Source organism: Hemiscyllium ocellatum, chromosome 29, assembly GCF_020745735.1.
Source record: "Hemiscyllium ocellatum isolate sHemOce1 chromosome 29, sHemOce1.pat.X.cur, whole genome shotgun sequence".
NCBI lineage: Eukaryota > Metazoa > Chordata > Chondrichthyes > Orectolobiformes > Hemiscylliidae > Hemiscyllium > Hemiscyllium ocellatum.
In genome coordinates, this window is record NC_083429.1 from 24382657 (window position 1) to 24397570 (window position 14914).

At 41.0% G+C, this 14914-nt stretch overlaps 1 protein-coding gene across 9 annotated transcripts in view; it reads left to right on the forward strand.

Annotated features, from left to right (window-relative positions):
- pknox2 (pbx/knotted 1 homeobox 2) overlaps positions 1–14914 on the forward strand; it is a 439080-nt gene that overhangs the window by 352249 nt on the left and 71917 nt on the right. For all 9 annotated transcript variants that reach the window (XM_060847102.1, XM_060847099.1, XM_060847107.1 and 6 more), the window contains one exon: positions 1428–1616. In XM_060847102.1, the coding sequence (XP_060703085.1) occupies positions 1428–1616 (189 nt within the window). The remainder of the gene's footprint in view (positions 1–1427; positions 1617–14914) is intronic.

Genomic DNA, 14914 nt, shown 5'->3' on the forward strand with positions numbered 1-14914 from the left:
TTGTGTGCAATAATTTTCTGGTTTTACAAGTATAGAGTTATCAGCACAGCTCAGATTGGAAAACATTACAGCTCCCAACACAATTTCAGGAGAATAGAGAGAGGTTGTGGTTGATTGGGTAATAATATTGAACCAGTGATAAGCTAGAAATTTAAAAGCTTGTTGATAATAGGAGGAAAGATTACAAATTGGTCATTTCTGAACTCTTGGGAAAGAGAAATTGAAACTGAGAGGGCAATAATTATTTTCAGCATTTCAATTTTTTTTACAGCTTTTCAAGTCCTTTTCAGATGCAAGATACATAGAAAACCATATAATTAGCACTTGGGAGATGAGAAGAACAAATGGAGACTAATTTGGCAAGATAACAAAAGAACAATAAGACGCCAGATAGATGTATGCTCCTATGACGCATGTCCTACTATAGTCCCTTTTAACATCATTTGTTCTAGAGATTAACAACAGTTCATTACCTTACATTGCAGAACTCACTGGAGGTTATTCTAACCGTGGCAGAATAGCTAAAGTTGGGAGGGGATTTGCTCACTGGGCCCTCAACACCTGGATCTACCTAAGAGTCAGGTGCCAGCAAATACACACACAGGTGTACACAATATGCACATGCTTGTCCATTCTCATCCAGTAGTGAATTGAAGATAGAGGTGAAAAAGATGAACTGATTGACTTTCCCTTCACTGAAACTAATTTCATTGTCTTGCTGAGAACAACTCATTGGTAATTGAAATGGGAGGTGAGGGATTAGCTCTGGTCAATGTGACTCTTTATTCCAAAAGGTGGTGTACATTTAAGTTCGTGTAATTTCATTAGATGCTGTAATCATATTCATTCACAACTTGTTCACTAACGTTGCACTGCTTGCTGGTCTACATTGGCACTAAATCGAACAACACCTCTGTTTTTAAAGTGCATATCCTTGTTTTTAAGTCCCACTGTGGTCTTCCTGTTCAGATCACTGCACGTCTCCCAGTTCTGACACCTTGTGAGTTCCCATTTTGATACTTCCACCATTGAGGCCTTTTCCTATATTAAAGGTACGATGTAAATAAAACTGATTGTTGTTGTTATTGCATAAATACGTCTTCCTGCAGAATTCTGAATGTCAAACAGAGCTGATTTTGCATTTCTCGAGCCAAAATGCTGAGCATAAAGTTTTGAAGGGTTGTCACTGAATATCAGGAAATCATAGTGGTGTCACCCTGTACAAAATTCATTGGAGGAAGGACAAGCAATGATGTAATCTGGGTTTTTGTCAGAAAATGGCCTCTTAGTGTGGTGAAGGACCTTGTTTTGAGTGAATGGTTGGAATGTGTGAACTCGCCCATCTTGTAATAAGAATGGACTGTGCTGAAGCTGACTAGATTGATGATCTCTCTTTTGTTCTGTCTCTCTCCCACACATGCACACAGATGGTAAAAGCTATTCAGGTTCTGCGAATCCACCTGCTGGAGTTGGAGAAGGTCAATGAACTTTGCAAAGACTTCTGTAACCGCTACATCACGTGCCTCAAGACGAAGATGCACAGCGACAACCTGCTGAGGAATGACCTGGGAGGCCCGTATTCTCCAACAGCAGTGTCCCACGCCCTGCCAGTGCAGGTAGGGTTACGGAAATAAACAATGAGCAAGTTGCCTCATGATCCGAGTTTTGGATGAAGATTTGCAGCCTGACACACAAAAGTGGCGTGTTCTAACATGCAAGAATACTCACTTTTAAAGGAAAGTCTAAATATACCCTTCCTGATTAAGAGGGAAATGTGATTGGTACTCATTGAGGATTTGGCATGTTTTGCTGAGCCCTGGGGAGGTTGGAATACGCATGAACAGATGAGAGGTTCAATGTATTGGTGTGAGAGATAAGAGTTTCTATTCATGTGGTATTGGCACGAACACTGGAGAAAGATGAAGTTGGTTAATTGGAAGAGACTGTACCTTAACTGGGCTCGGACCAAGTCTTCTTGTGACTTTACTAACAAGGGTGGTAGGTATGCAATAACTATATTGTGGGATGGATAGTGGAGTAGGAGGATTCAGGAGAGGGTAAATTCAAAAACAATACATTAAAAGTCAGAGCAGGGTAGCAATTTGGGTAGAAATAAGAGAACGGGTCATGAATGGGCAGAAAGCTGCACATGCAGTAAATAGACCAGGTCTTCTCCCTGGGGTGGGTGAGTCCAGAACTAGAGAGCATAGATTTAGGGTGAGAGAGGAAAGATTTATAAAGGACCTAAGGGACAACAGTTTCAGACAAAGGGTTGGTGCATATATTGAATGAGCAATCAGAGGAAGTGGTGAAGACTGGTACAATTACAACATTTAAAAGGCATCTGGATGGGTATATGAATGAAGGGTTTAGAGGGATATCAGCCAAGTGCTGGCAAATGAGACTAGATTAGGTTAGGAAATTTGGTTGGTGCAGACAAGTTGAACTGAAGGATCCGTGTCCATGCTGTCCAGCTGCTTTGGTCCCTAGCTGTTGTGTGGGCTTCCAACTTGTCCTATAACACTGCAAAAAAAAGTGAATCGAAGGCTTGGGATCCTTTGAAAAATCATCAAAGGTTGGTCAGTAAGTTAAAAAAGAGTTTAAGTTAGAGAAAAAAAAACCTGCAGGTATTGGAAATCAGAAATAAAAAGCTTAAATTGCTGGAGAAACTCAGCAGGCCTAGCAGCAGCTGTGGAGAAAAAAACATTGACCCTTTTTCAGAACAGCTTACAGTTCTGAAGAAAGGAAATCAGAATATGAGATTAAACTAACAAGAAGTATAAAAATAAATTATAAGAGCTTTAATAAGTTGTGTTAAGCGAGGGACTAGTGAAAGTAAAGCTTGATCCCTTAGAGATAGTAGAAGGAGAAATTATAACTGGGAATAAGGAAATGACAGATTTTAAATCATTGAATCAAATCATAGAATCCCCACAGTGAGAGAGCAGCCATTCAGCCCATCAAGTCCATACCAACCCTCCAAAGAGCATTCCACTCAGACGCACCCTCTACCCTTTCCCTGTAACCCTGAGTTTCCAGTGGCCAATCTGCAGATCTTTGCACTGTGGAGGGAAACCAGAGCACCCAGAAGAAACACATGCAGATATGAAGAGAATGTACAAACTCTACACAGACAGCCACCTGAGGCTGGAACCTAGCCCGGGTGCCTGGCACTATGAGGCAGAAGTGCTAACCACTGAACCATCATGCCAAATGAAATAGTTTGTATTGACTACATTTTAAAAAATCCAGAAATTGTGAGAAATCATTGTTTCAGTGAACATAAGGAACATGTGAATATTTATATTACAAAATAATAGCAAAGGAGAAATTCATGATAAATTCGCTGCTCTTACAGTCTGCATTTAGGGCTTTGAAAGTGATGGTGTCAGAAGGAGTGGAAGAAGTTGGTTTTGATCTCCGAAGAGTTTCCAAGATCTGGAATGATTCCAATGGAGGTTGGACAATAACTAATGCAACAAGGTGATTCAAGAATGGAGAGAAAACAAAGGAGGAACTGCAGGATGGCTAGCCTAACATCAGTCATCAAGAGTGCATGAGAGTTATGATTGGAATTATGGTGACAGTGCACTGCCCAGTCCTGGGCAGTGTCAAGATGATTTCACCAGAGGCAGTTCTTAGTTACCATGTTCTTGTGTTTTTAGCTTGTAGCTAACAGAGTAGATAAAGAAGGATCAGTGGAGTTACCTGCAGCTCCCAGAATGGCTGGGAGATAAAACATAGCAGCAAAACCAACACTCACCCAGGGGTTCAAAACTGTCCCCTCCCCACCAGCACCACTGCCTTCTATTGGTGATCTCGCTTATAGTTCCCGCTGATTGAAGTAGATTGGGGAATAATTCCGAACTTAGCTATGTGCCATTTCAGAGCGTTTGTCATTAAATGAGGTGGGACTCTAAACATTTTGTTTTTTTTCTAAATAAAAATTACTAATTTACTTTGTAGAAGTTTAAATGTGTAATGGGAGGTAGTGGCCTAGTGGTATTATCGCTGGACTGTTAATCCGGAGATCCTGCTAATACTCTGGGATCCAGGTAGATGGTGGAATTTGAATACAATAAACATTTAGGCGGCACGGTGGCACACTGGTTAGCACTGCTGTCTCACAGTGCCTGAGACCCGGATTCAATTCCTGACTCAGGCGACTGACGTGTGGAGTTTGCACGTTCTCCCCGTGTCTGCATGGGTTTCCTCCGGGTTCTCCGGTTTCCTCCCACAGTCCAAAGATGTGCGGGTCAGGTGAATTGGCCATGCTAAATTGCCCAAAGTTTTAGGTAAGGGGTAAATGTAGGGGTATGGGTGGGTTGCGCTTCGGCGGGTCGGTGTGGACTTGTTGGACTGAAGGGCCTGTTTCCATGCTGTAAGTAATCTAATCTAATCTAATCTAAGGCAGTTTGATTTCCAGAACACATTTGAAAGGTTGCCACAAAAACATGGCTCCTGGGATTGTAGATAATGGATTGCAAATTGATGAACAGATAGAAATGACACTGTAGGAACAAATGGGTCTTTTTGGAGAAAGCAGATTGCAACTCATAGTGATTAGAGCTTAGACCTTAGCTACTTACAATCTATACCAGCAACCTAGATGTGGGGGCCTAATGTCTGCTTTTGTTGATAGTTCAAAAATTGATGGAAAAGTAAACTGTGAGGAAAAAGCAGATACTGCAAAGGGATGAAAGCAACTGAAGAAAGGAGGCAAGAAATGTGGAGACATGAATGTTCTCCTGCAACAGCAAAATACCATGAAAAATATTTTTCAAGTAGTCAGAAAATGAAAAGTGTTTGTATTCACAGACACTTGTGTACCATTATATAGAAATCACAGGAAGTTAACATACAGGTATAGCAAGGCAGTATGAATAATGTATGTTAGCTGTTATCGTTGAGGGATTGGATTTGACCTGGAGTGTTGTACATAGTTTTGGTCTCTTTACCTAAGGAAAAGCAGAATTCAGAGGGAATGTAAAGAGAGACAATGTAATAAAATGAGACAGAAGAGACTGGACCTATATTCTGTATATAGTAGACTGAAAATTACCTCATTGATAGATAGAAAATGCATGTTGGTCTTGAAGAGCTACCTAAGGGAAGAATATTTTCCATGATTGGAGAGTTTAGAGTTAGCAGTCACAATGGTGACGACTCTAAATTTTCTTTATTGTGTGCACTTTGTTTATCCAGTGCACTCAAACCTACACCTGACCACCATCCCATAAACAGAGGCCTTAACCCCCTCCAGTGCTCAGTGGGACCCTTAATGCCTGAATCCCAGTTATTGGGCCCTGAAGTGCTGCCCCCCCACGATCTGGGGTGGTGGGGGTGCTGACATTGGTACATGGCTGCATCCATACAAGCGCCTATCCCTGAAGGGAACATTGATCCACAATATAAAATGTGTGGCCATTTAAAACTGGGAAGGGGAGAGATCGCATCACTCAGGACCGGATCTTTAGAGCTCTCTCCCCCAATGTCTAAGGATGGTGAGGCCTTGGAATATATTCAAGACGGAGTTGACAGATTTCTGAATGTTGAGGGTATTAAGAAACATGAGGGGAGTGAAGGAAGGTGGAATCAAGGGACAAGATAAGCCATGATTATTCTGAGTAATGGAGCAAGCTCAAAGGACCAATGTCCAACCACTGTTCTTGTTTCTTAAATGCTTATGTTTCTGCACTATGACAACAAGATCTGCAAATCATCAGATTTTAAATAATTGCTGCTGAGTGCATCAATGAGTACAAAGTTGCAATATTGATGATTAGAATCTGCTTGATTTATTTCACCCAATCACAAATATGCACCTCTATTTCCAATACATTCTCTCTCTCTCTCTCTCTCTCTCTCTTTCTCTCTCTCACTCACTCACTCACACACACACCACCATTTCCTAATTCTATACCTGCATAAAACTGTTGCATCTCTGACCTTTTGAACCACTATGTCTATTTCTCTTTACATTACTGGACCATTACAATTTTTTACGTAATTTGCAAATGTTTTTGCACCACTAATAGGGTGGGTGCAGGTCTACAATGTCTCTCACCATTTGAAGGTGATTCTTTGCGGGCATTGTGCTCACTACATCTGTTGGTTACTCTCAATATCTCTGAAAATAATCTTAAAGCAATGAGCAATAATAAAACCATTTAACAACGAGGGACTTCTTTTTTTCTCATGGATATAACCAAATAATTCCTGCTAGTGATTGTATAATGAGCATTTTAATTAAATCCCAGCCATCGCCATCATCAGTACAACAGCCTTATGCTTGCTGCTAATACAGCAGAGTACTTGGGCTGAAACTGTGCAGTTATGACTGAGGAATCATGTTGGATTGTGGATCCTGCGTTTTTTTTGCCTTTCGAGAAGATCTGATTCACTCACTTAGTGAACCTACTGTCTAATATCTGACAGAGTTGGCTAGATAGTGCTAATGAAAACCGGGGTAATGAAAGTATGTTAAACTTCTAAAAGCCATCTTCAAGAAGGAGGAAGCCAGAAGTCGATCTTGGCTCAACTTTCAATTTATTCATAGCTGACTGTTCAATGATTTTTTTGTAAGATGTTCTGCTTTTTATATAAAGCCTTAAACTGAGCCTTAGTCTACCCTCAAAATGAGCAAGGGAGTTTTCTGTGAGCATTCATCCCTTAAAGAACATCTTTAAATTAGATGAGCTGATTTAGCAATGTTCTTTAAATCATCCCATTGCTGCTGTTGGATTCATAGAGTCATTGAGGTGTACAACACGGAAGCAGACTCTTCGGTCCAACTTGTCCATGCCAACCAGACATCCTAAATTAATGTATACCCATTTGCCAGCATTTAGCCAATACCCTTCTAAGCCCTTGCTATTCATGTACCCAACCAGATGCCTTTTAAATGTTGTAATGGTACTAGCTGGTTTGTACTGTGTATTTATTGACTGCTATGTTTCCTACAGCAGAACAGAGACTTTGAAGACTAAAAGGTACGTTATTGTCTTTTAAGGATTTTTTTGGTTTACCCTGTGGTCATGAAAGACAGTATATAAATACAAATTCTTACTTTTCCTGCCTGTACAGCCATAAGGAATTGAAGGAAAAGGCTTAACTGAGGGACTATATTGAATTATTGCCCTTGAGAATCTAAACAGTGGTCTGTGCAAAGTATTCTGATCTGTGTATGTGTTTTATATTACGCTATACCAGGAATGAAAGTGAGAAGCTTGAAATGACATAGGAACATAGGAATTAGAAGCAGCAGCCTGCTTCCCCATTTAACATGATCATGGCGGATCTTATCCTGGTCTAAATTACACTCTCCTACCTTCTCACCATAGCACTTTATCCTGCTTTTCATCAGAAACATATCTAGTTCTTTCTTGAATCTGTTGAGTGATTCTGCCTCCACTGCACTCTGAGGCAGTGAGTTCCACAGATTCGCAACCCTCTGGGAGAAATAGTTTCTCCTCATCTCAGGTTTGAACCTACCTCCTCTCACTCTATATCTATGACCTCTTGTTTGAGACTGTCCCACAAGGGGGAGCATCTATTCAATATCCAGCTTATGAATCCCCTTTAGCATTTTATATACTTCAGTCAGATCTCCTTCGCTCTTTCTATTGTCATTCTCCAGTGACAACAAGCCCAAGCTATTTAACTGCTGTTTGTATGACACCCGTTTCATCCATGGAGTCAATTTCGTAAACCTCCTTTGAACTGCCTTTCAATCACCACATCCTTCATCAAGTCAAGAAATGGAAACTGGATATAGTACTCCAGATGTAGTCTCACCAATGCCTTATATAATTGTAACAACACTTGTTTATTTTTATAATCCAGTCCTTTTACAATAAATGCCAAGATTCCATATGCCTTTCTCATTCTATGCTGCACCTGCAAACCCACTTTCTGCAGTTCATGCACAAGCATGCCAAGATCCTTCTGCACTGATAAACTTTGTGCTTCCCACTTAAATAATAATTTGCCCTTTTATTTTTCCAACCAAAATGGACAACTTCACACGGATCTGCATTAAACTCTGTCTGTCAGATTCTGGCCCATTCTCCTAGCCAACTAATATCCATCTATAAACTCTTTATCTCCTCATCACAGCCTGCCTTCCCACCTCTTTTAGTACGTTTGCATCTGTCAGCATCTGTGTGTGTGTGTGTGTGTGTGTGTGTGTGTGTGTGTATGTGTGTGTGTGTGTGTGTGGCATCTACATCTGTGCGCGTGTGTCAGCATGTGTATGTTTGTGTGTTTTTCTGTGTGCATATGTCTGTCAATATGTCAATGTATGTCTGCATGTTGTATCTGTTTGCATCTGCAAGTCTGTTTCTGGCAGCATATCTGTGTGTATATCTGTCAATATGTAAATGTATGTCTATGTGTCAGTGTGTGTTGTCGACATCTATCTGTCTGTGTGTCTGCCTGTTTGAGTGAAATGATATATATTGACGTATAACAAGCAGTACAGAATTTATTGATCTATATTAAGAAAAACTGGCAGTTTGGCTAGTTACTGCAAAGTGTTGAGACTGGCACATTTTCAGAAGAATGTTGTGACAGGGAGGTACCATAAGAAGAACACTATTCAGATTTGCTTCTTGTATCATGAGACACAAGTACAGCTAATTATTATCCTGCATTTTTAATGGTGGACAGCTATGTTCGCTGAACTGCAGGAAGCTTATGTCACTAATACAGGCATCTTAATGGGCAACACACTACAATGGCTAGCAGGAGGAAAGGACCCTATGTAGTTGTCCTAACTATCCAGGGAATTAAATGTCCTGGAGGTCTAATAAGCTAGTCGTCAGAAAGTTAATCTTGCATTTATATAGTACTTTATCAGTACAATATCAGTGTTTCACATAAAATTAGCTGCTTTGAGGCGCTTTTGGTTTGTTAGATAAACAAAGGCAACAACCATCTTATACAATCAGCAGTTAATTCTTCAGGATTGTCCTAGAAATTAAAGATTAAATCCAATCCCACTTTCCAATACCTGGCCTTTAGCCTTGCAGTTAACAGAGGTTCAGGTGCAGAACCAAGTACCTTTTAAATGGGTTAAGAATCTCTACCAGTCAATCAACTCGTGAATTCCAGACCACCTGCTTAATGGGAAAGACTTTCCCCTTGTTTCCTCTATCCTTCTGCCAATTACATTTAACAAGAGCCCATGGGTAATTGTGCTCTCTACTGGGGGAAACTGGTCTTTCCTGGCTTCTCATAATTGTACATATCGATGAAGTCACCCCTCGGCCTCCTCTGTTCTAAGGAAAACACCCCTGCCCTGTCCAGTTATGCCACACAGCTGCAATTTTCAAGCAGTAACAACCTTCTTGTAACCCTCCAGTGAGCTTTTTCCGGAGTAATTATGTCCTTCCTGCAATGTGGTGACCAATACTGAACTCAAAATCCCAATCTGTTTTAGACTTTGCCAGCATTACATTCCTGCTTTTGTGTCCTATACCTCATCCAACAATGAGGAAAACATCCCATATGTTTTATTTACCACCTGTCCTGCCACCTTCAAGGACCTGTTGACAAGGTCTCTTGTGTCAATTCATCAACTGAGCACCAGCATCTGATTTCCCCAGTTACCGGAGGACTCCTCTAGTTATGGTTCATCTTCACGTTGCCGAAATCTCAACAAACAAAACAATTTATTTAATTGATGTTCCCAAAATTGAACATAATTTAAAGCAGCACCAAACATTTAACCTTTTATAAATCTGATAATGAGAACCTGTCGGTGTGAAAGATCAGCCTTGTAGCTCTTACTGTTAGGTGAAATGAAACAATGTGCTGCTGACATTTAGTAGCTGAATGATATGATCCATGAATAATTGGGAGACCTTTTGCAATCAGATCAAGAATATGCACTTGAATGATCATGGATCTGTATTTTTTTCTCCCTTTTTCTTTCTGCTGCATTACTTTTATTGAAGTCATGTACTGTCCAGCTGTTGGGAGATCTGCCCCAGATTATCATTGATGCCAAGCTACAGCGAACCATAATGCCAGGCGTGACTGAATGGCTCTTGCCATGAGGAAATGCCTGACCTGCTTGGTGGCTTCCCAAAATTTAGATCAGGGAGTCTCTGCTGGAAATAATTCATGTTTCCCACTATCTTGTACTACTAAATGCAAATGAAGGGGAGTTTGATGCATTTGGACTTCTGTACAGTGGGAGGGAACTCCATGGATTGCATTTGGAGTAGGTGGAAAAAGAAGTTTGTTCCTTTTTTACAATGTGAGTGAAGATAAGGAGTTTGATACACTGGTATCTTAATTTGGATGAAGTGCGTACATGTCTGTACTTGACTAACATTTACATGTTCTAATTGTGAACAAAATGAACCTGACTGTGAAATTAATGTTGATTGTACTGTTGCTGGATCCAGAATTGTAAATCTGACCCATGCAGTGATGTGGAATCTTTTTTAGGTGTACTAATACCTGGTTTTTAATTCTGCTTCCTTCTGTGTGTAAATTTCCAAAATCTTCCCAACTCCCCACCATTTTGGCAACAGCTTTTGATTTTTGAAGAGAAAAAAATATTTGGGTGCTTTTCACCGCAGTCAGTCTTGTGAGGTAAATTAGCAGGGAATCTGCATATATAGATTGATAATTGCAAGACGGGTGTCTCGTTTGTAATTTATTAGTTTCTATTATTGCGTGTTGCCATGGCAATGGCTCGCAGCCAGGGTGACGAGAGAGATGTTAGATATGCGATGATGAAGCTTCTAGCCCCAACAAATTGAGATGCACATTTTTATCAGCAATTTTCTGAAATAATAAGTAGGAATTTAATGAGATGTAAATCTGTCCTATGGCTGCTGCTGCTCATGTTTTTTAACCTTTTTTTTGCCTTTTTGCAGTGATCTAATTAGAATGCATTGTACAGGAAAGTAATGGGGATTAAGTTAATCAGCAAGATATGAGGATAAAGTCAAAACTGCTTCCAGTGTGCATAAAGGGAGAGGGATGGAATTAAGGAGTGGAAAGTTTACCTCACAGCTAAATGTCAGCCAGGGAAAACCAGTGTATGTTTTTCTCACTCCTGTTTCGATGTGATTGGCACAGCAATGCTGCAGGTTCTTCAGATACAAATGTGTGAATAATGACAGACAGGACAAGATCCAGTGGGCCTTCTAGCCTCTGTTACATTCCACATCAGAGCTGATTCCTTCCTCTGAAGCCATATAATATCCCTGGAAAGGTACAATGCCAAATCAAATCCCAATATCCCCCTTGGCTCAAAGCCATCATTTTAGAATACTGCATTCAATTCTGGTCTCCCTGCTATACGAAAGGTGTTAGACTTGAAAGGGTGCAGAAAAAGTTTACAAGAATGTCATCAGGGTCAAGGGAGAGGCTGAACAGGCTGGGGCTATTTTCCCTGGAGGGGAGAGGTTGAGATTATAGTGGTTTGTAAAATCATGTGGGGCATGAGTAGGGTGGATAGCCAAGGTCTTTTTTTCTAGGGTATGGGAGTCCAAACCTAGAGGACTTAGGGTTACGGTGGGAGGGGAAAGACTTAAAGGGAACTTAAGGAGCAACTTTTTCCACGCAGAGGGTAGTGTGTGTCTGGAATGAGCTGACAGAGGAAGTGGAGGAGATTGTTACAATTACATTTAAAAGGCATCTGGATGGGTAAATGGACTGGAAGGATTTACAGGGCTCTGGGTCAGATGCTGGCAAACTGGATTGGATTCATTTAGGATATCTGGTCAGCATGGATGAGTTAAAATGAAGTGTCTGCTTATGTGCCATATATCTCTACGATTCTTTTAACCCAAGAGCAGAAATAGGAACAGAACAAGACCATTTGGCCCCTTGGGCCTGCTCTTCCATTTAGTAAGGTCATGACTGATCTGATTATAGGCTTGACTCCACTTTCCTGTCTGTCTTCCCACACCCCAATAACCTTGACTCTTTTGTAATATTCCCTCTAATTTTATTTTTAATTTAAGGACCTCTGCAGCATCAACTTGTAAAACCCAAAGTCAGAGCATTGGCACACTGATTGGCATGTGCAGAATCTCTGAGGAACAGCTTAGAGTGAACCTTGTGGATCAAAGCCATGTCTAAGTCAATATTTAATAATCTGTAGGAGAAAGTGAGGACTGCAGATGCTAGAGATCTGAGTCGAGAGTGTGCTGATGGAAAAGCACAACAGGTCAGGCAGCATCCGAGGAGCAGGAGAATTGATGTTTCGGGCAAAAGCCTTTCCTCCGGAATGAGGCTTGTGAGCCAATGAAGTGGAGAGAGTCTCCACTGCTGTCTAGGCACAGACAATTCAAGTGACACACCACCCCCAGAGAGGAGCAATTGCTCCTATCTCTATCTTAATTGGATGACGACTTATTTTGAAATTATGACTCCTAACTCTAGATTCCCCTCTGAAGCGAGGCATCCCATCAATAGCTTCTCCAGCTGCAATCCATATACCAAACATTAAACAAAAAATAATGTTGAGTGCAGAAGCAGGACCACCGATCCTGAAACGTTAGCTCTGCTTTCTCTTCACCAAATCTGCAATAACTGCTGACTTTTCCCAACATTTGTGTTCATAAAAATATTAAACTTTCTTTAAAAACCGGAAGAACTGCAGATGCTGTAAATGGGAAACAAAAACAAATTGCTGGAAAAGCTTGGCAAGTCTGGCAGCATCTATGTTGAGAAATCAGAGTTAACTTTTTGGGTCGAGCTACCTTTCCTCAAAACCTGCTGAGCTTTTCAAGCAATTACTGGTTTTGGTTCTGATTAAACTTTCTTTATTGTCTGCCTGTATCTTGAGTTGATCTCCTCCTGTCCTCCCTTGTGATTGCCTCTGAACTTTCTTCCATGAGCGTTGTTGTCACTTCCATCCGCTCCCTACCCAGGAAATGGGACAGGCAGTCCAATCACACTTCCAGCTATCTGCCCGTACTCTCAAAGGCACCCCACCTCCATGAGGTGTAGACAGACTATACAACAATGGTGGAATCACATTTATTCCACATAGTTTCCTGTTATCCAGACTTTCCAGCAGGTTTAATCAGCCAGGAATAAACTGGTTTGATGAATATTTTCTCTTTCAAGAAAGGCAGCTGTGGTTCTAGATGTATCTCCCATTTTAGTGCTCCAACTGAGTTCAGCTCATGTGGCATTAATCTGAAAATGTGTGATTTCTAAAACACTACAAAATGCCAAATAATTAATAGAAAGTTGGAGAGATGAAATAATAAGACTAAGAAATAGGAACAAGAATGGGCCTTGCAGCCTCTCGTGTGCTCAGCCTCACCCTTGCCTTGGAACCAGGTCAGATGTTTTATATCTATCCATAAAGACAGATGGGCCATTAATTTAACATCACATCAGAGAGAAGTCATCACTGCCAGTGCAGCATTCTCTTATAACTGCTTGCCCACACCACAATATCCGTTGACTCCCTTGGTCAGAATTTATCTACTTCTGCCTTTAAAAGTGTTCTGTGACCTCGCTGTCACTGATCTATCAGAGAGTTCAATGGACTCATGGATCCTTGGGGAGAACATTTCTTTTCATTTCCTTAAATGAGTGACCCCATATTTTAAAACTGTGTCCCTTGGTTCAACTCTCTCCCAACAAAGGATGATATCCCTTTAGCATTCACTCTATAAGCCTACTGAGGATCTGAACTGTTTCAATTAACTCACTTCTCTTTTTTCTGAATTCCATTCGATGTTGTTTCACCTGTCCATGATTTTCTCCTAACCTAATGCCAGTTGCCTTCTCTTAGGTGTTATTCAAATGAGCCTTGTTTCAATCTCTTTGAGCATGTGGATTTTGTTTCTTCATAAGGAGACTAAAGCTGTGTACAAAACTCCCTCTTTGGCCTGAATAATACTCTGCATAATCAAAACAAAGCAGATGGTAGTTTCTCAGGCCTGTCCATCTTCAACTGCTTATCAATGACCTTCCTTCCATGATAAGGAGGAAATGTTTGCTGCTGACTATGCAATGTTCAGCACCATTTGTCAGTCCTCAGGTACTGAAGCCGTCCATGGTCAAACACACAGTAATACATGAATAGTATCCAGATTTGGACTGACAGGTATCAACTAACATTCACGCCAGACTAGTAACAGCCAATGGTAGACAAGCAGGAGGCTGGAAGAACACATGAAGTCAGGTAGCATCAGGAGATGGAGAATTTGACATTTCAGGTGTAACTCAATGACCATCTCTGGCAACAACAGAGTCTCTCACCCCTTGACACTCAATGGCATAATCATCATGGAATCCTCCTGTATCAAGATATCAGGGTTACCATTGATCAGATATTGAATTGAACAAGCCACACAAATACCATGGCTACAAGATCTGGTCAGAGGCTAGGATCTTTCTGTTTCTGCAAGGCCTGTCCACCATCTACAAGGTACACGTTAGGAATGTGATGGAATACTCCACACTTACCTGAATGAGTGCAGCTTCAACAACAATCAATAAGTTGGACACCATCCAGGACACCACATCCACAAACAATCACTCAGTCCATCACTAGTATTCAGTAGCATCAGTCTGTACTATCTACCAGATGCACTGAAGAAATTCACAAAACCTCCTTAGACAACACCTTCCAAATTCCATGACCACCATCATTTAGAAGGACAAGGGCACCACCTGCATGCTCATCTCCAAGCCACTTGCCATCCTGACTTGGAAATATATCACCATTTTTCACTCACTGTCACTGAGTGAAAAACCCCAGAACTCCCTCCCCCAGGGCATTGTGGCTGCAACTACAACAAATAGGTTGCAGCAGTTCAAGATAGCTGCTCACTAAGAAGGGCACCTTCTGAAAGGCATTGGGGTGGGCAATAAATGCTGGCCCAGAATGCAATGTCCACATCTTATCAGTGAATTTTAAAAAATG